The sequence below is a fragment of the Leucoraja erinacea genome, chromosome 12, assembly GCF_028641065.1.
Source record: "Leucoraja erinacea ecotype New England chromosome 12, Leri_hhj_1, whole genome shotgun sequence".
Taxonomy (NCBI): Eukaryota; Metazoa; Chordata; class Chondrichthyes; order Rajiformes; family Rajidae; genus Leucoraja; species Leucoraja erinaceus.
The window spans coordinates 53,514,056-53,535,655 of NC_073388.1; the positions used below are offsets into that span (position 1 = coordinate 53,514,056).

The window sequence follows — 21,600 nt, forward strand, 5'->3', positions numbered from 1 at the left end:
AAACAAAATTCATTTGTGCTGAATGATGAATTCATCATTGTTGATGAACAATGATGCCTCAGCTAATGACTCATCTTCAGTGTGTCCAATGACTTGAAAGAGTTCTACTGCAGGTCTGATAGACAGAAACATAACCCCCTTCCCCTCCTCCCGCACCCACTCCTCCCCAATCACCACTTCACACCTAATTACAGCCTGACCCATGGCCGTCCGAAGGGGGGGGGTGCGTTGGGTGCGACCACACACCCCCTTTTTCCCCCCAGAGTAAGAAAAAATCCAAAAAAAAATTGGGAAAAAAATCAGCGTTTCCACTTTGGAAAAGGCCAGTTCTCTGTTCTCCTGCCAGACGCTGCTGCGGCGGGGCCCGCTCCCCTCGCCTTCCCCTGCCGCCGGGTCCCAAGCCATCTCCCGCCCACGCTACGCCCCCGCCCCCCGCTGACCCCACTGGGCCCACGCCACGCCCCCTGCTGGCTGCCACCCCCACTGGGCCCACGCCACCCCGCCCCGCTGGGCCCACGCCACCCCCGCTGGGCCCCCGCCACCCCCGCTGGGCCCACGCCACCCCCACTGACACCCACTGGGCCCACGCAACCCCCGCTGGGCCCACGCAACCCCCGCTGGGCCCACGCCACCCCCGCTGGGCCCACGCCACCCCCGCTGGGCCCACGCCACCCCCGCTGGGCCCACGCCACCCCCGCTGGGCCCACGGCACCCCAGCTGGGCCCATGGCAACCCTGCTGGGCCAACACCCCGCTGGGCCCACGCCACCCCCGCTGGGCCCATGCCAACCCTGCTGGGCCAAACGCTACAGGGAGAGGTTGTGTAGGCTGCGACACTATTTCATGGAGCACAGGAGGATGAGGGATGATCTAATAGAGGTGTATAAAATCATGATTTGGATAGATAGGGTTGAGTCTTTTGCCCAGAGTAAGTGAATCGAGGAGCAGAGGACAAGTTTAAGGTGAAGGGCAAAAGATTTAATAGGAATCTGAGGGGTGTGTTTTTCACACAAAGGGTGGTAGGTGTATGGAACAAGCTGCCAGAGGAGGTAGTTGAGGCTGGGACTATTACAACATTTAAGAAACAGTTAGACAGGTACATGGATGGGACAGATTCGGAGGGATATGGATCAAACGTGGGCAGGTGGGACTAGTGCAGATGGGACATGCTGGGCCGAAGGGCCTGTTTCCACACTGTATCACTCTATGACTATCTATCTTTCCCTCTCAAACCCATTCTCCTGCCTTCTCCCCAGTACCTCCGACACCCGTATCCTCAACAGACCCCCACAGCTGTCTGTGGCAATGAATTCCACAGTTCACCACCCTCTGACTTAAGAAATTCCTGCTCATCTCCTTCCTAAAGGAATGTCTTTTAATTCTGAAGCTGCGGCCACTGGTCCTAGACTCTCCCACTAGTGGAAACATCCTCTCCAAATCCACTCCATCCAGGTTTTTACCAGGCTGGGACAGACGGCAACAGCTTCACACCATGTCCCAAAGCTTGTATCCTGTCCTGCATCACCCAAGGCAGCAGAGATGTTATAGGAGAGGGCAAGCACCGAAACAAAGTAGCTCACAATGGTTTGGGTCACATCATGAATATTACTGAAGAACGGTCTTGACCCGAAATATAATCTATACCTTTTCTCCAGAAATGCTGCCTGACTCACTAAGTTATTCCAGCACTCTGTGACATGTCACCTATCCATGTTCTCCACAGATGCTGCCTGACCCGCTGAGTTACTCCAGCACCTTGTGTCTATTTTCCCTTCACCCATCTGCCCAAGTCCACTCTCCCCCCTCCTTTCCTATGTTCCTTTCCACCCATAAACCTCTCTCTGCCTTCACTCCTCTTTCAAATCTGCTCTACTTATCCACATGCATTTTTCTTCTTCACTTTTTAGTCATAGAATGATGCAGTGTGGAAACAGGCCCTTCAGCCCAACTTGCCCACACCGACCAACATGTCCCATCTAAACTAGTCCCACTCACACGCATTTGGCCCATATCCATCTAAATCTGTCCTATCCATGTACGTGTCCAAATGTCTCTTAAACATTAGGATAGTCCCAGCCTTAACTACCTCCTCTGGCAGCTCGTTCCATACACCCAGCACCCCTTGCGTGAAAAAACTACCTCTCAGATTCCTGTTAATTTCTGAAATATTGGTCATAAATTTGGTGCAAAAATGCTCCAAAATAAGGCTCAGAATGCATCAGAGAGCATCTAAAACCCCAGCTTAAAACCCTGGCATCGAGGGATTTCACGCTTCGTGCTCGTGATGTGCGCAGCGCGCACATTATTTCACATTAAGTTTTTTGTAATCCTGTCATGCCACCCCCCTTTTTGAAAAGCTTCGTATGGGCCTGTGACCCCAGTCTGCAAAGACATGACCCTTCTCCACCCACACCACCCAAATCACCACTTCACGTCCACTTACAGCCTGGCTTCAGTCTGCAAAGACCGGGCCTTCATCCACTACCCACTCCCTTCTTGTTGCCCAACATCAGTCTGGCCACTTCTCCATCACTAACAATAGCAAAAGGTGGAAAGCTATTCAGGAGATAGAAAAGCTGGAAATCTCCAGGACCAGCCATGATCACAATGAATGGTGGTGCTGGCTTGAAGGGCCGAATGGCCTCCTCCTGCTTCAAAGTCTCCACTATTGTTCCCGTACACAAAATGCCAAGGATTACAGGTCTTAATGATTACAGGCCTGTCGCACTGACCTCTGTAATCATGACGACCCTTGAAAGACGTGCTGGCCAAGCTGAAAAATATCACAATCCCCCTGCAGTTTGCATACCGGGCCAATAGATCAGTGGATGACGCAGTCAACGTAGGCCTGCACATCATCCTCCAGCACCTGGACCGCCAGGGGACCTATGCAGGGATTTTGCTTGAAATGGTATGAAACTGCACTTGAATTTGGTGGCCTTGCACCCTGCTTGAAGTGGTAAGAAACTGCACTTGAATTTGGTGGCCTTGCGCCCTGCTTGAAATGGAATTTCAAGGAATAGCTGTGAGTCAACTGCCAGCCCACCAGCCGTGAGTGAGTGAGCTGCCAGCAGAACAGGCTTGAGTGACTGAGCCGCCAGCCCAAGAATCCATTCGGCCCTCAATGTCCATACTATCCCCCTGGAAACCAGTCCCTTCAGCCCACAACACCCATACTAGCGCTCCAGAAAGCCTCCCCACCCCCCACTGGCCACCAATATTGGAATTGGTGGAGAGGTGAAATATTGCATTGGGGAGCCAGCCCTCCCGTGTGATGCTGGGACCCAATGGGTCCCACTTAGTCTAGTTTAAAATAAATGTTAGTTTTAAACTTACCATTTCAAACACAGCTTTTGTGCTTGGTTTTATCTCGCCAAATTCTTCACAAAGAAACTTCTTCAACCACACCCAGTCACCCTGGAAAGATGAAACTATATGGATTAAGACATCCGTTTTCCGTTTTGGGTGGTTTCATTTAGAGCAACAATTGCATTTAGCAAAATAACTGTACTTCTTTAATGACCCCCTCTGCAGTGCACCTTAATGTTATATATGGACGTTTGCTGAATTGGGCTAGTGATGTAATGAATATCTGTGTACACTTCTATTTCATTGCCACAAGCAGGTTCATTTCACAACTACCTTGCTAAATCATCCCTTCCCACCCAAACCACCCCCTCCCCGGTACCTTCCCCTGCAGTCGCAGGAGATGCAACACCTGTCCCTGTGCTTCCTCCCTCGACTCTGTCCAGGGACCCCAACAGTCCATTTAGGTTTGGCAGAGGTTCAATTGCATCTCCTCCAACCTCATCTACTCTATCCGTTGTTCAAGGTGTGGACTCGTATACATCATCAAGTCTTAACGTACACTGGGTAATCAGTTGCTCTATATCTCTCTATATCACCGTCTATAGCTCTCATTTGCCTTTCTCCTAACTCTCAGTCTGAAGAAGGGTCTCGACCCAAAACATCACCTATTCCTTTTCTGACAGAGATGATGTCTGACCCGCTGAGTTACTCCAGGTTTTTGTGTCTATCTTCGGTTTAAATCAACATCTGCAGTTACTTCCTACACATCATTGCCACAAGGAATGTTCTCTAAATAATTATCCATGTGCCTCTCCAAGATACAACCACAGACTCAATCATGCTCATAGTAGGAACAGAAAATGGTGGAAGTACTTGGTAGGACAGGCCGCATCTGCGACAAGAGAATCAAAGGGAATCAGAATCAAGGCTCTGTGTTGCAACTGGGAAGGAGACAAAGGAGGCATTTTAATCTATGAGAAGGTGAGGGAGGGGGAATGCATGTGAGAGGGTAAAAAGGTAGATAAGTTATAAACAAGGATATCTGGTCAGTGGGTGTTTGGGAACATTTAGAGAGGGACAACAAAGAATAAAAAACACAGACCAAAGAATATATGAGTTGCAAAATGCAGAGCAAAAAGTAATGCCTGGCGGGTCAGTCTGAGCGTATCCTCCACTCTGGAGGAAAAAAACAAACGAGCTGAGCCAATGTCAACTCAATAACCAGACTCAATAATCAATAATCAGTCTGAAGAAGGGTCTCGACCCGAAACGCCACCCATTCCTTCTCTTCAGAGATGCTGCCTGTCCCGCTGAATTTCCCCAGAGTTTTGTGTCTATCTTCAATAATCAATGCGGAGGATTTCTTACACAAATATTGTGAGGATGGAGATGGAACAATATCAACCCTCCAGACATCAGGGATATTTAGATTAGAGCACTAGAATGTTGTACATTCAAACTAGAAGGCCATATATGTACAAATGATTACCTCATAAATCGCTACATTTGAGTTTTCATAGGTGGCTGGTGTCAGGCTTCCGACTGAGTGTGACCGGATGGGAGATCTCTTACTCCTTGATTCAGAGATACCTTGTACACCTTCACTAGGTTGACTGTCCTCACCACTGATTTTCTTAAAATCAGACACAAACATTTTAGGACAGGGAAGATTATGAAGACTGCGAATTTGATTCATTCTTTTAAGATTCATTTTAGAATGTCAAATACTAAACTGTAATATAAAGAAATATAATTGGTCACACAAGAGATTAGCAGTCAAATTACAAACCTTATTACTAAACTGCGGATTTATAAACGTAACATCATTGAATGTCAGTAAAATCCTATCAGGGCCCTTCATTAATTTTATTTGGATTATTTGGCGCCTGGAAATTAAAAAAAACTGAAATCAGACATAAAACCATATAAAATAATAATCAGCAGCAAAACAATCACGCCAATTAGATATGGGAGCTCCACTCCGTTTCATTTTTAATCATAAGTTGCCTTATTTCAACCAGAATATAAAACAGAAAACAGTTGCTGGAATCTGGAACAAAAGCAGAATGCTGGAAGAACTCAGCAGGTCAAGCAGAATCTGCGAAGGCAGAAGATGGAAGTCAATGCTTCAGTTTCACTTACCAGCCCCTATCCTATCCCCTTATTGCTGTTACAATTAGACAACCTGCTCCTTCTGTGCAGGAAGGAACTGCAGATGCTGCTTTAAATCAACGATAGACCCAAAATGCTGGAGTAACTCAGCGGGACAGGCAGCATCTCTGAAGAGAAAGAATGAGTGACATTTCGGATCGAGAACCTTCTTCATGGGCCTGTCCCACAGGCGACTTTTTAGGCGAGTACAGGAGACTCTGCGCTCGCCACATGGTCGCCACATGTTTGCTGATGGTCTCTGGTGAGTTTCCTTCATGTTCGCGAGGAGTTCCCGCATTCTGGGAACTAGTCACGGCCTCAGTATGGTCGCCGCAAACTTTTCAACATGTTGAAAAGTTTTCTGCGACCAAAAATTGGTCGCCATGGAGATTATCGCTAATCCTGTAGTCGTAGGTGCTGTTGTAGTGGGGTCGCCATGTAGTTATGGCTAGTCGAGGTGGTCGTAGGTAGTTTTAGTTAATCGCCTTTGCAGACCGGGCATTTTGATTGGCTCATTGGGGGAAAAAAACGTAAGCAGGAGTTTTCAGAACCAAGGAGAACCGACCGGTAATGTTAAATGGCCGCTAAACTTTACAGCTGTGTATCTCTGGCTTATTAAAAGTTGTCTGGCTTCTTAAAAGTGTCTCCACTCCTTCTCCCCTCCCTTAACCCCCTTCTCCCCACTTTTAAAGGACCTGTGCTAGCACACTGTGCTGGCCGTCTTAATTACAGCGTCAACCTTCCTGTTCATCGTGGTGTGTGTCTGTATCACCTTGGCTTTGCAGCATGTGAATTTCAGACAGCGCTCCCCCGCTTGCCCTGGCCCCCGGTGTGTGTGTGTGTGTGTGTGTGTGTGTGTGTGTGTGTGTGTGTGTGTGTGTGTGTGTGTGTGTGTGTGTGTGTGTGCGTGTGTGTGCGTGTGTGTGCGTGTGCGTGTGTGCGTACGTGTGTGTGTGTTCCACTCTGCACTCTAACAGTCGCAGGCAGTCTGCTGAAAAATCGCCTAAGTGGGACAGGCCCATCAGGCTGAGGTCAGGGCAGTGGGAGGTACATAGATAAGGAAGTGAAAACAGGCCAAAGGGAATGGAGGTCAAGGAAAATGTAGAATAGATCATTGTTAGTTGGGAGACGGTAATGACAAAGCAAACAGAGATAAAATGTAGTCGGAGACAGTAAGACTGGTCGGAGAACTGGGAAGGGAGAAGGATGGAGAGAGAGGGAAAGCAAGGGTTACTGGAAGTTAGAGAAGTCAATGTTCATACCGCTGGGGTGTAAACTGCCCAAGCGAAATATGAGGTGCTGTTCCTCCAATTTGCACTGGGCCTCACTCTGACCATGGAGGAGGCCCAGGACAGAAAGGTCAGTGTGGGAATGGGAGGGGGAGTTAATTTGTTTAGCAACCGGGAGATCAGGTAGGTTTAGGCAGACTGAGCGGAGGTGTTCAGCGAAACGATCGCCGAACATGCGCTTGGTCTCGGCAATATATAGGAGTCGACACCTGGCATAGCAGATTCAGTAGATGAAGTTGGAGGAGGTGCAAGTGAGCCTCTGCTTCACCTGAAAAGACTGTTGGGGTTCCATGGACAGAGTCAAGGTGGGGGAGGTACAGGGATAGGTGTTGCACCTCCCGCGGTTGCAGGGGAAAGTACTTGGGGAGTGGGTGGTTTGGGTGGGAAGGGACAAGTTGACTAGGGAGTTGCGGAGGGAACGGTCTCTACGGAAAGCAGAAAGGGGTAGCGATGGGAAGATGTGGCTAGTGGTGGGATCCCAATGGAGGTGACAAAAATGTGCTGTATGTGACGTTTGATGGGGTGGAAGGTGAAGGCAAGGGGGACCCTTTCCCTGTTACAAATAGGGGGAGGGGGAGTAAGAGCGGAGCTGCAAGTTATCGAGGAGAGCCTAGTGAGGGCCTCATCTATAATGGAAGAGAGGAACCCCCGTTTCCTAAAGAATGAGGACAACTCCGATGCCCTGGTGTGGAACACCTCATTTTGGGCACAGATGCAGCGTAGACGGAGGAATTGGGAGTAGGGGATAGAGTCCTTACAGGAAGCAAGGTGGGAAGAAGTGTGATCGAGATAGCTGTGGGCGTCTATTCCTTCTTATTCCTGATGCACGGTCTGCACCTGAAATGCCAGTGTACAGCTTGTGCCTCCATAGATGCTGTTTCACCTGCTGAGTTTGTGTGGTGTTCCGATTCTTGTAACCTCTCCTCATGATGCTCTCCTTGCTCAGTGGTAGCACTCTTGTCCTCTATCCTATCCCCTTCTTGCTGTTATAATCTGACAATCTGTTTCTTCTTAATCCTGATGCACCGATGAAACTGACTTCCACCTTCCGCTCTTGTCCCTGTGTCTGGATGTCAGTGGATTAGTTTCCAATGAAGAGGCTTGGGCACACAATGCAGGCTGGTATTTTAGCAGAGGACAGGCGCAGGGCTGTCATTTGGATGAAGGGCCTGGTCTGTCCTCTCAACTGCTTGTGAATATTCCAGTGGTTCTTTTCAACAAAGGGATGGGTCCTGATAGCTTTGCAAATGCTTATTCCTCAATCACCATCACTAAAATAAATAACTGGTTATTTCTATTCTGTTTCACTATTAATTCTACACATTGTCATTAAAGTTATTGTATTTTTCTTTTACAGTCACAGTCACAGAATCATATAGCACAGAAAGAGGCCATTCAGCCCAACTTGTCAATGCCAACCAAGATGCCCCATCTACACTGGTCCCATCTCCTCGCGTTTAGACCAAAACCATTCCTATCCGTGTAACTTGTCCAAACGCATGTTATATGCTGTTATATTTAGTATCTGCCTCAACTACCCCCTCGGGCATCTTGTTCCATATAACCCACCATTCTCTGTGTGAAAAGAGACGTGAAAAGAGACCTCAAGTTCCTATTAATGCTTCCCCCTCTCACATTAACCCTATGTCCCCTGGTCTTGATTCCCCTACACTGAGTAGATGACTGTGCATTTAACCCTATCTATTCCCACCATGATTGTATACATCTCTATAAGATCTCCTACCCTCTAAGGGATAAGCTCCTAGCCTGTCCCAACCTCTCCCTATAGCTCAGGCCCTTAGGTCCTGGCAACATCCTCGTAAATCTTCTTTCCAGCTGAACAACAGAAGGGTGACCAAAACTGATTCTGATCTATTGCTCTTTCAACGTCACTGGTTTATTGCCAGTTCTTCCACAGAAGAACAGAAGATATGACGATGAATGTTTCTCATGCTGACAGAGCGTTGCCTATAGTCAAGTTATGAAGTTAAATGTTCAGGCTATGTCCTGTTGTTTATCCTTTGTGAAAAATAACCTGCCTCCATATCTGAGCCAACTAGGCAGTCTGGAAAAGTACTTCCAATGATAATGCTGCACCAGCCTCCTCACTGTAATGGCAAAAAAAAAGAATTATGTTTAACCATTGGACCTTAAACAAAATAAAAACTTTGCCAAGGGCTATACCTTAAAAAACAAGCCAGACCCACAATGCAGAGCAGAGCGAAGATAGCCACCAGTGGCACCGTGACAGCATAGAACGGGTCAATGCCTAAAATAAAAACGTGGAAAGGTAAATCAAATGATATAAGAATAAAAGTAAAAGACAAATAAATGTTTTCCACTGATGAACACCAGAAATATATGGAAGTTAATGTTAACATAGTCCTTTCCATTGGCCTACATATGGATGGCCAACAACTGTTCAAAAATGCTCTATATCTAACCAGGGATTGGATTAAGAGCGTTCTCAACTCATTATGTGCTATCACAGATAGTCATAGAGAGATATAGCACAGAAAAATTATCTCCAGCCCACCGAGTTGACCATCAACCACCTATTAACACTAATCCTGCACTAACTCCATTTTTATTGTACCCACATTCTTATCAACTCCCCCCGACTCTATCTCTCACATGCACGAGGGGCACTCTATAGTGGCCAATTAACCTACTAACCCGCACATCCTTGGGAAGTGGGATAAAACCTATGTGGCCACAGGGAGGCCGTGCAAACTCCACACAGACAAAACCCTGAGGTCTGGATTGAATTCGGGTCTCTGCTGCTATGAGACAGCAGCTCTACCCTCCATATCTCTGTGAAACAAAGTACAAGGTAGAGGTGATCGCTACCATTGGACTCCTCAAATAGCTAAACTCTGGATAACCAGTAGCTCCTAACAGTATATCTTCGGTGCCCAATCTTAATTTAATCACCTTACAACTGTTGATGAAACATAAAGATGCTGAAAATGGCCTTATATGACAACAGAGGTATTATGAAGCCCAATCATGCCCGACAAATGTATTTGAGTTCTCTGAGGAGGTTTCAACCAGAGCAGATAGAGGAGAAACATTGAGATAATATTTGGATTTTAAGAAGATATCAAATAGCAACAGGTTATTTTGCAAGCTAAGATGTCACGATGCTGGAGATAATAACATTAGAATGAATAACGAATTGGCTAACTAGCAGAGCGAAATGAGAAATGAAAAGATGGTCATTTTCATGTTGACAGCCTGGTTGACACTGGTGGTTGCCACAGTGACCAGTACAGGGATCACAACTGTTTATATTAACGATGGAGACATAAGGCAGTAGTGGGACCACATCTAATGCGTTAGCTTGGTTTGAGATGTCTTACTTAAGGAGGATGTAACACATTTGGAGGCAGAACGGAGAAGGTTGACAAGGATAATTCTGGATGTGAACTGAATGTCTTATGGGCAACAGTTGGGGTTATTGGGGTTGAGGAGAACAAGGAACAATTTTTTGAAATAAATACAACTCATGGTGAATCTGTGGAACTCTCTGCCACAGAGGGTAGTCGAGGCCAGTTCATTGGCTATATTTAAGAGGGAGTTAGATGTGGCCCTTGTGGCTAAGGGAATCAGAGGGTGTGGAGAGAAGGCAGGTACGGGATACTGAGTTGGATGATCAGCCATGATCATATTGAATGGCGGTGCAGGCTCGAAGGGCCGAATGGCCTACTCCTGCACCTAATTTCTATGTTTCTATGTTTCTATACAAGCCTTAACCACATAAAGGCTGGAAGAAGTTTTCTCCCAAGAGAAGGTCTGGGGTCAGCGGGCAAGAAGGAGGCACCAGTTAAGATTAAGATGAGGAAGAATTTCTTCTCTCAAAGAAAGTCGTTGGAATTCCTGGCTGTGGAAGATGAATCTTTAAATAGATAAATACGGAGATAGATAGATATCTGGTGGTGTTATAGAACCCAGAGTAACAAACCTTAGTCTTGCAGATCTAAATTGTTTTTGATGACCTAGAATTTATTAATGTTTGCCCAAAAATATAATATACATGTTACTGGATATCACTTTCACATGCACACAGTCGGGGGTGACCATCTCACCAGTCTGCTGCACTTGGAAGCTGTTACCAAGATCCACAAGGAGAGGTTTGAAGACCTCAATCAGCAGCATACTTTAAAACTATATCTGAGAGAGTAATATTATTATATCCAGGAAACATTTAGAGATCTACTATGACAATTAAAGTCCGTTCCTTAAAATCGGCAATAATTCTGGAAGTATTAGAATTTATAAAATATTTAAGAACATATTTAAGGACTGTCTTATGAAGAAAGACTGGATAGACTTGGTTTATACTCTCTAGAAATTAGAAGATTGAGAGGGGATCTTATAAAAACTTACAAAATTCTTAAGGGGTTGGACAGGCTAGATGCAGGAAGATTGTTCCCAATGTTAGGGAAGTCCAGGACAAGGGGTCACAGCTTAAGGATAAAGGGGAAATCCTTTAAAACCGAGATGAGAAGAACTTTTTTCACACAGAGAGTGGTGAATCTCTGGAACTCTCTGCCACAGAGGGTAGTTGAGGCCAGTTCATTGGCTATATTTAAGAGGGAGTTAGATGTGGCCCTTGTGGCTAAGGGGATCAGGGGGTATGGAGAGAAGGCAGGTACGGGATACTGAGTTGGATGATCAGCCATGATCATATTGAATGGCGGTGCAGGCTCGAAGGGCCGAATGGCCTACTCCTGCACCTAATTTCTATGTTTCTATGTTTCTATGTTTCTATCAGTGAAATTTTCTCTTTGTCATTTTTGATGGGAAACTGATTCTTAAATGAAGCTAAAGAATTGGAAGCATGGCTCCCTACCTCCAGTGCAGATTTTCCCATGGATGAACCAGCAGGCAGAGTCGGTCTTCGGCAGGACTCCATTGGGAAAGTGAATTACCTGCCCGGTTAACCGAATTAGGTCAGCTTCCATATCAATGAGATAAGTGCGGTGCAACTCATTTCCTGTACCATCAGTGTCCAGGATTACATAATCAGTGAAGCTTTCCCCATTTTCATCTGTCCCGATCCTTTGGTTAAATCCTTCAAACCTGATGTTTTTGGAAAACTTTGCTATGTTGCTACCGGAGACCCAGGCTCTGTGTTTTCGATTGTTGTGCATGGCTGTTGCAAGGAAATAGATCGCATTGTAGATTGTTCCAAACAGAGGTGATACCTGGCGAGCAGAAAGAAAATGTTTGCAAGCCTTTTCTATTTAAAAATCCACTATTAGTAGTTTAATGTAAATATACAATGAGATGTTTGGCAATTTTCATTAAGAATTGCGTATAAGGATGTATAAAGCAAATATTTAAAATAGGGACAACATATCTTTTAAAAATAATTCAGGAATTATATGTTCATGCCTAGATACAACCATCTAATATAAAAGTATGAAAACTTCCATTTGAGTCACCGTGTGCATTCTAGCCTAGTTCTCAGTTGGTAGCCTGGAGGCTGTGGTACAAAAAGCATCCACGTTTTGCTTAAACATGCCCAGAATTTCTATTTTTCCTATACTTTCAGGCAGTAAGTACTAAATCTGTTCTCTGAATCAATGCAATTGGCCCTAAATCAATGCTCTCCAATGTTCAATCTCGCCGCCATTTCTGTTTCATCCAAATCATCTTGGATACATCTCCCATCTATTACAAAGAAAATAACCCAGCCTAGCCAATCTTTCATCATAGCTGGATATTTTCAGCCTAGGCACCATCTCTTACATTCCTTTCAACCCTTTCAGATGCATCTTGGAGTGTGGTGATCAGAATGGTATAAACAAACCAACAATAGTGTTTGAAGTTGTTTTGCTGATCTTCTATTTTATGCTTAGTCAGTAAAAGAAAGATAGTTTATTATGCCTTGTTAAGAAATGTATCTGCCAGTCTGTGAACATGCTCTCCAATGTTTTTGCTACTTCAGAGATTAACAATTTATTTAATATTTCAAAGATAGACACAAAGTGCTGGAGTAGCTCAGTGAGTCTTTTCTTTCTATTTCTCATCTCTGGAACACCCTGCCGTTGCACATCAGACAGGCCCCCTCTCTGTCCATCTTCAAATCCAGTGTTAAAACACATTTGTACTCCCTGGCTTTTGACCATGCCTGATGCTTCTGTTTGTCTTTGACCCTCTTTATTCACACCACATTTCCACTTTTTGTACCATCAGTGTATCTCATGATTTGTCAATGATTAGTGAGCCCAGCACCCTCTCAGCTATATTGTTTATAAGTGCTCATATAAATAATTATTACATTACGGATTATTATTATTTCTTTCTTGTCCCTACAAGCCTCTCGTTTCCGAACAATTTTTTTTCCATTTTGTCCCACCTGCCTGCACTCCTCTACCATAACCCATGGCCATTTTTTGTCTCATCCAATCTCATGATCCAAAATGTTAAGGACCCAGCCCTGACCCGCTCCTGCAAGCATCCTTCCACTCATTATAACCCAGGCTAATGAATATCTTTTGCTTCCTGCTACTGGGTCGATTTTGGACCCAGCGTGGGATCCCTGAGTCAATTTGGAACACTGACCAATTTGAAGTAAATATAGATTTTATATTAATTTGACCATTTCTATGTGTTGCTATTCTCGAAAACCTCTAATCTGATTTACCCATAATAAATCCATGTTGACTGTCATGAAATAATGTGTATATTTTAAATTGTAGATTTACATAGTCTCTCAGTTTTTGTTTAATAATTTAACCATCAATAAATATGGATTGATCAGCTTAATGCTATGTTTTTTTAATTCAAACTGCTGTAGAACATTAGGATCTGATTATTTTTTCCACACCCATTGTGCTTGGCCTTGCCACTTAGGTCATAGAAAATCCAGCAGAATGATACAGCCACACGGAGAAAATGTGACGACAATTAAATGCACCAAACAACATGGTTATTGAGTCCAGCAGACCAAAAAGACCACTGAAGTGTGCTGATCTCAGTTAGAATGACGAAGGATGCCTTAACCTTTGACTCAGGAAGAAAAGTAAATTCTTCCAAATAATTGTTTCACTCCTGGTAAGAAAGCAAGCACGGCCGTTGGGGTTTTGTTTTAATGGGAATGATCAAATTGTTTTCTGAAATGTGTGTTTCAAATAATCCTTGAGGAAAGGATACTTGGGCAAGGAATCTGAGTTAATCCTATCCCCCAAAAGGATACAGAGTGCTGGAGTAATTCAGCGGGACAGGCAGCATCTCTGGACAACATGGATATGTGATATTTTGTGTCAGGACTTTTCCTCAGTCTGAAGAAGGGTCCTGACCCGAAACATCACCTATCCATGTTCTCCAAAGATGCTGCCTGACACATTTGAGTTACTCCAGCACTTTATGCCCCTGTGTGTAAACCAAGTCAAGTCAAGTCAAGTCAAGTTTATTTGTCACATACACATACGAGATGTGCAGTGAAATGAAAGTGGCAATGCTCGCGGACTTTTGTGGAAAAGGCAAACAACAAAACAACCAAACAAATTATAAACACAATCATAACACACATATTATTTTACATAATAAATAATAGAAGGAAAAAACGTTCTGTAGAGTTAGTCCCTGGTGAGATGGGCGTTTACCACGGTAGTGGTCAACCAGCATCTACAGTTCCTTGTTTCTAAATTCTAAATTCACTTCATTCATAAGTAAAAGTGATTTTATAAAATAAGACGAATAAGTTAAAAATCCAGGGTACCTGCTCAGGGTTCAAGTTAGTTACAATCTCCTGGTTCTGCACACGTTCTTTAAATGCCTGATGGAATGACATATTTGTTGAATCAACAGTGATAGTCAGCACCGAGTCGTAAGCCTTTTGTAGCTTGGAGTTGTTCACCAACACTGGGTAGGGTGTGTTTTGGTAGGGGAGACTGTAGAGAAGAGTATCGTATGGTATAAAGACGTAACTGCCATCGGTCATCCGCAAGTCATCGGCAACCTCCAAAACCTGTTTCTGCACCCTGCCTCCAATGAGAACGGAGTGCATGCACATGATGACCACTGAAAGCATACAGAAAAATTGTATTATGATGTTTGAAGATTCATAATCTACCTCATTGTCAGGAAGTGTAACATACCAACCCAACACCATTAGCAGAACAGATAGATACAAAATGCTGGAGTACCTCAGCGGGACAGGCAGCATCTTTGGATAGAAGGAACCCATTCTTTCTCACCACAGATGCTGCCTGTCCCGCTGAGTTACGCCAGTATTTTCTGTCTATCTTCAGTGTAAACCAGCATCTGTAGTTCCTTCCTACACCATCACCAGAATATATTTATTGTTGAGGTTTGATAATCTAATACCATTCGATGTTATGCCTATGCATTGTCCATATAAACTAATTTAATTAACAAATCAATTATAATTGTCCTTGTATTGGGAAATACAGGTAAAATGCCAAATGGCTAGGCTCAAAACACTTCTAAAAATTGATAAGAATATGATGTGACCAGTGGCTCAGTTGGAGAACTTTGAGTCAAAAGCTTATAATTTAAATCTCACTCAGAGCCACAAGCACACAAAATCACCCAAGGTGTGCTGCCATTTGGATGAGGTTAAACGGGCCTTCTCTGAAGGATATAACAGATGCCGTAGCTACTTTATGAAAGACCAGGGGATGTTTCTCAGTAAGGCCCCAACAATATTAATCCCTCAATCAAAATGTATAAAATAGATGATGTGATTGTCACATCCGCTGCTTAAGGCAGCCTGCCTGAACCACAGATTGGTGGTTGCATTTCCTACACTACATAAGCATTTTATTGGCTGTGTTGGCGAGATGTGCTGAAAGGTGGCATAGAGATGCTATATTTCCTTTTGAGAAATAAGAGTTAAGGAAAGTACTTACATTTACAGTACAGCTTATGACAACCTCTAGATGCCTCAATACATGAACCGTTACACAATAGTCTCTCCTGCTTTCAAGTCAAGTGTATTGAATGACTGAGACAAAATGTACCCAAGTAGAAGGTGGAACTGAGTTTTAAATGTAACGCAGTGAGAATGTACTAAAGCTGCAGAGTTCCTAGAGGGTTTCATGGACAGAAAAGAGAACAAATCCTAAAATCACAGAATTGGCCCAACTCATCCACGCTGACCAAGATATCTATCTGAGCTGGTCCCATTGCCTGTGATTTGCCCATAACCCACTAAACCTTCTCTGTCCCAGTACCTGCCCAAACATTTTTTCAACCCCACCTCTGTAGCTTCTTCTGGCAGCTCATACATATACCCACCATATATATGTGAAAAAGTTCAACCACAAGTCCCTTTTAAACATTTCCCCGAACAATCATTGCTATTTAATTGAGTGATACACAGCAAACATTCGGACGGTCATTCAAGCATAAGGGAATTGTTGATGCCTTGTGATCAGTCAGCTTCTAAGAAGTTGTTACTGCCAAACAATTACTCAGCACTGAAAACTATCTTTACAAGTATGTTTCATGCCTTTGGAGTGCATTTGGAAAAGATTACAGGGATATGTCGAATGCTGGGAACTGGGACTAGTGTAGATGGGCATCTTTTGGTTTAATGAAGTTGGGCTGAAGGGCCTGAATCCGTGCTGTCTGACTATGACTCTAACTCATTATTGAATGAATTTTTTTTTAAGTGCTTAACTTTAACTGTTTCTTTCTGTCTCGCTTATTTCTCTCACTCTCTCTGAATCATTTTTTCACCAGAGTCTGTATGATATTTAACTTTGACCAGACCTGGAAATTGAGGGAATTTCCTTTACTGGTTGAGATATCAAATGTAATATTAGGGAAATTCTGTTATACTGCTAAAGAAAAAAGGTCTTAGCTGGGTTAAGATGTACTGTTCTGCTCACCACATAATGGGAAGGATATGATTACCTGCAGGAGAGTATAGAGAACATTTACAACTTTGATGGCAGGATAAGAGTATGTTAGGTAGGGGGAAAGTTTGATCTGGACACTTTTAACTTTGGAAACTGAGAGGTGATTTAATTTAAATATTATAAAAATCTAAAAAGAGGGATAGGGAGTAATCTTAGCAAATGACCATTAACCATGGGGCATGGAGCTTGGATCAACTCTTAGTCATGGAGAAAGTTCTGGGAATTAGGATTACACTGGTTAGCTATTCTTTGGAAACCAAAGCGCTGATTTCCATGATTCTTTGATTCTATGTTACATTTAACCTCTGTGAGTCAAAGAGGGACTATCCAGCCTGATGCAATTTCCCAGCTCTTGGTCCAGAACCTAGTGCATTCCATGTACAATGGAGATGGTATACATCGCACATAGCCTGAGTAGAATTTGTTGCCCATCCCTGTCTTTCAAGAAGGTGCTTAATGTAAAGAGCAACATAGATATTAAGAGCAGCCTTAGAGCACCAGAGTTGCTGCCTCACAGCACCAGAGACCCAGGTTTGATACTGACTACATGTGCTGTCTGGATGGAGTTTGTATGTTCTCCCTGTGACCACATGGGTTTTCTCTGGGTGCTCTGGTTTCCTACCACATTCCGAATATGTACAGGTTTGTAGGTGAATTTGCTTCGGTAAAATTGCCCCTAGAGTGTAGGATCGTGTTAGTGTCGCTTGTCGATGCGGACTCGATGAGCCGATGGGTCTGTTTCCGCACTGTATCTCTAAAGTCCCATTGTGAATTTGGAAGAGCAATGAAATAGAGGTTATAAGACTGGTTTCATTATTCACCCAATAACCAGGTAAAGGTACACTGAAAAACTGGGTGCTGGTGAACAATCTGAACAACTGCAACATCAGGGATCAGCACCGTGTTAACCAGTAGAAAACACGCTATATGTTTATACTGGTTAAATCCACAACAGATCAAAAATGTATACATACTGTGAAGTTTCTCAAGAGATTTTATTTCCTCTAGAACTTTTCTGATACTTGCTAGTTCATTGGCCACTGACAACACAGTGCGCACTGGCATGCCTTGTTTCCTGAGAGCACTGGCCAAGATCACAGCTGTATCCACCCAAATGTCTTCAGTCGATGAGATGATGGCCACGTGTGCCCACCGGAAGTATTTCATCACCTTGGAGAGTACTTGTGTTGGAGACGGCAAAGTTCTTGCAAATGTTGGGTAATTCATGGCATCATCCAATTCATAATTAACACAAGCCCACGAAAATATGATTCTGTTCCAATTTTTCCCTAGAAGGGAGGCAGCATCACAGTAGCCCGGATTGACTGGGCCAATGAATCCAGATGCCATGCCTGAATAGTCATGGAAAGTAACTAATGCTTTGGAGGTTTGGCAGTCTTCGTTTAATATTACATAATCTAGGTGGTTGCCAAGACTTAAAGAGGAATCTTGGTTGATTTGATCAATAGCCAATTTAGCAGCAACGTCTGGAAGAGCTTTGGCAAAAATAGGGTCACACTCCCAGGGTCCCATGACCCCCACCTTGTACGTTATACAATGTACAGAGCAAGGAAGAGTTAGTACGGCCAGGGTCATCCAATAAAATTGAAATGGGGACAAGGAACAGGATGCAAACTGTGGGAGGTTTCCCTTGTTAATCCAGATTAGATGACTCGATATCTTCGACCTAAAGCCAGAATAGTAGGAGGAGCACTGTAACATGATTCCCCTCCAGCAGTCCAGACGAACAGTAGGAAGATGCAATTAATGCTTAGTCCAAATTCAGTGTCCTGAAAAAGAGAAATAGACATAAGTTTATCCTTCCTGGGAGATGCAAGCAGAAGCCTCCACGTGGCACATCCAGGGCAATGCTGATGACAGAAACTGTTTCACAGTGACTGACTGAAGTAGCCAATTCTGCAACCACCACTGACCGACCGGAAAGACATGATATAGAAGAAGGCCGGACACGAGGAAGAAGAATCCTTCCTGGGAATGTTCACACAATTTGACTGAGCCTTGAATGTATGTTTTGATATTCTGATGGCTTTGTCAGGATACCTTCCTATATGTCCTTACACAACATAATGCCTTTGGGTCTGCTGAAATCAATGAGAAGATCCGAGTGGCTAAATCTATAATGAAGAGGAGCAGCAGCAGAGGTACATTGTGGTGACCATGCGTCACTTGTAAACAGGGAAGAATATTTGTCTGTGCGCCCCTGATTTCTTTTTGCGGATTATAGGCAAGCAAATCTGCGTGATGGGAATAGAAATGAACACTCAATATTCCCTCCAACATCTCGTCTATTTGTTGTTTACTAACATTGTGTAATTTACAGCATCATCCATTTGAGGACAAGGTGTGATCTTATAGAGGTGTATAAGATAATGATGGGAATAGATAGGGTAAATGTACAGTCTTTTACCCAGAATAGGGGAATCAAGAACCAGAGGTATATGGAATAGCTGCCAGAGGAGGTAATTGAGGTAGGTACTATTACAACATTTAAAAGACGTTTAGACAAGGTACATGGATAGGAAAGGTTTAGAGCAATATGAGCCAATCGTGGGCAGATGGGACTGGTGTAGATGGGCATGCTGTGTGACCATGACTCTATGACATGCATGTGCAGGGAATGGAGGGATATGGATCTCGTGCAGGCAGATGAGATGGTATCATATTCGGCATATTATGGGCTGAAGGGCTGGATCCTCTGCCGTATAGTTCGATGTGTAGAAAGTAACTGTGAATGTTGGTTTATACCGAAGATAGACACAAAATGCTGGAGTAACTCTCAGTCTGAACAAGTCCGACCCGAAACATCACCTATTCTATTTCTCCAGAGTTGCTGCCTGACCTGCTGAGTAATGGGCCGGTCCCACTTAGGCAATATTTTAGGCAACTACAGGTGACTAGGCTGTCGCCACATGGTGGCCGGGGTGTACGGGTATGGTCTCCTCAGTCGCTCAAAGAGTCGTACCTTTTTTCTGGTCGCCGTTGGATTTTGAAATGTTCAGAAAAAACTTTTCGGCGACAGTTGGCTTGACGCCAATGAGCGTAGCTTGACTTCTGACGTAGGTGCTGTCGTAGGTTGTCGCCAGGATGACGTAGGTTGTAGCTGGTGCTGACTTTGGTGAATTCAACTGGTGACTACCTACGTCAACCTACATCAACTGGTGACAGGTACCGGTGACTGTATTGTCTTGCCTTGTCATAGCTTGTCACAGGTGGAGTAGGTTGTCGTAGGTGTAGTCACAGGTGGACGTCCTAATGGGTCGCCGGTTGTCAGTAGCTTGCCGTAGCTTGACGTTGACTAGGTGGTAGGTTGTTGTAGACATTGTTGTAGACATTGTCGTGGGGTTCCAGTCACTGGTTTTTCGGCGACCTGCTACGACTATGACAGTCGCCGGAAGTTGCCGAACAAATCGCCTAAGTGGGACAGGCCCATTACTCCAGCATTTTGTGTCTATTATTCTGTGTTCTACGTTCTCAGTTTAGTTTATTTTCCTATACGTGGTGCCCAGAACCGAACACAATCATCTAAATGCGGCCTTACCAATGTCTTATATAACTGCAACTGCAACATCCAGTAAAGCCATTGTCCCACTTTCACGACCTTATTCACGACCTCTGACGACCTTAAAAGACATAAAATAAAAATCAAGGTCGCTGTAAGCTACGACCTCCTACGACCTTCCACGACTATGTCTACGACCTCCTGTTGAAGAACTCCCACGACTATGTTGAAGATCTCCCATGACTATGAAGAAGATCTCCATCGACTTTGTTGAAGACTGGCTTCGACCATGTACGTTTTACTGCTGTTTACATAGAAACATAGAAAATAGGTGCAGGAGTAGGCCATTCGGCCCTTCGAGCCTGCACCGCCATTCAATATGATCATGGCTGATCATCCAACTCAGTATCCTGTACCTGCCTTCTCTCCATACCCCCTGATCCCTTTAGCCACAAGGGCCACATCTAACTCCCTCTTAAATATAGCCAATGAACTGGCCTCAACTACCTTCTGCGGGAGAGAATTCCAGAGATTCACCACTCTCTGTGTGAAAAAAGTTTTCCTCATCTCGGTCCTAAAAGATTTCCCCTTTATCCTTAAACTGTGACCCCTTGTTCTGGACTTCCCCATCATCGGGAACAATCTTCCTGCATCTAGCCTGTCCAACCCCTTAAGAATTTTGTAAGTTTCTATAAGATCCCACCTCAATCTTCTAAATTCTAGCGAGTACAAACCGAGTCTATCCAGTCTTTCTTCATATGAAAGTCCTGACATCCCAGGAATTATACAGTAGCCCTTTTGCTTCAGCAGCCTTTTAAGAAAGGCAGAAGGGGAAGAGCAAGGGTGAAGAGGAAGCACAAGAAGAGGTCTCAATGGGTGAATGGAGATGATGTGATGGACTGTCCCAGTACACCAGATGACTGGAAGAGAGTGACGCTGGGCTTTGACAAAAGATGGAACTTGAAGCACACATGTGGGGCAGTGGATGGCAAGGGTGCCATTCTTGTCCCTGTCCCTGTGCCCCTCATTTTCCTTTACATACAGGATAGCATTCTGCTGGAACCGTTCCTCAAGGTCCCACTCCTGCTGCCTGGTGAAGGTGTAGGGCATAACCTTTATCCAGCCCTCCCTCACCACCAATGGGGCATCTGCCTCTGATGCTGTGTCAGACACAGGAGAAAGGGCTGCTTTGCTGCCTTCAAATGAGGCAGTGAAGGATGGGGTGGTGGTGGGGACATAGACTACCTCCCTGGTCTCCACCTCCAGGGATCTCTCATACAGGTCTACCTCCTCCTGCTCTATCACCTCCTGTGGCATCACCTCCTGCCACTCCTCCTCCTGGGTGGGCAACACCTGCATGGCAGGTTTTTTTTAGGATTGTGCCCTCCCCTGCGCTGCTGCCTTTTTGGTGCCATCTCTAAAACACAAGTCTC

The 21,600-nt window shown here is 44.5% G+C and overlaps 1 protein-coding gene across 1 annotated transcript in view; it reads right to left on the reverse strand.

The window, feature by feature from the left end:
• LOC129702378 (retinal guanylyl cyclase 2-like) overlaps window positions 1–20,776 on the reverse strand; it is a 57,273-nt gene extending 36,497 nt beyond the window's left edge. Inside the window, exons 1-7 of the mRNA XM_055644149.1 lie at window positions 17,622–20,776; window positions 14,481–14,782; window positions 11,604–11,958; window positions 8,933–9,017; window positions 5,098–5,194; window positions 4,798–4,926; window positions 3,336–3,416 (exon numbers count right to left, since the gene is read on the reverse strand). Coding sequence (XP_055500124.1) covers window positions 3,336–3,416; window positions 4,798–4,926; window positions 5,098–5,194; window positions 8,933–9,017; window positions 11,604–11,958; window positions 14,481–14,782; window positions 17,622–18,369 — 1,797 coding nt within the window. The 5' untranslated portion in view covers window positions 18,370–20,776. The remainder of the gene's footprint in view (window positions 1–3,335; window positions 3,417–4,797; window positions 4,927–5,097; window positions 5,195–8,932; window positions 9,018–11,603; window positions 11,959–14,480; window positions 14,783–17,621) is intronic.
• Window positions 20,777–21,600: the final 824 nt, after the last annotated feature.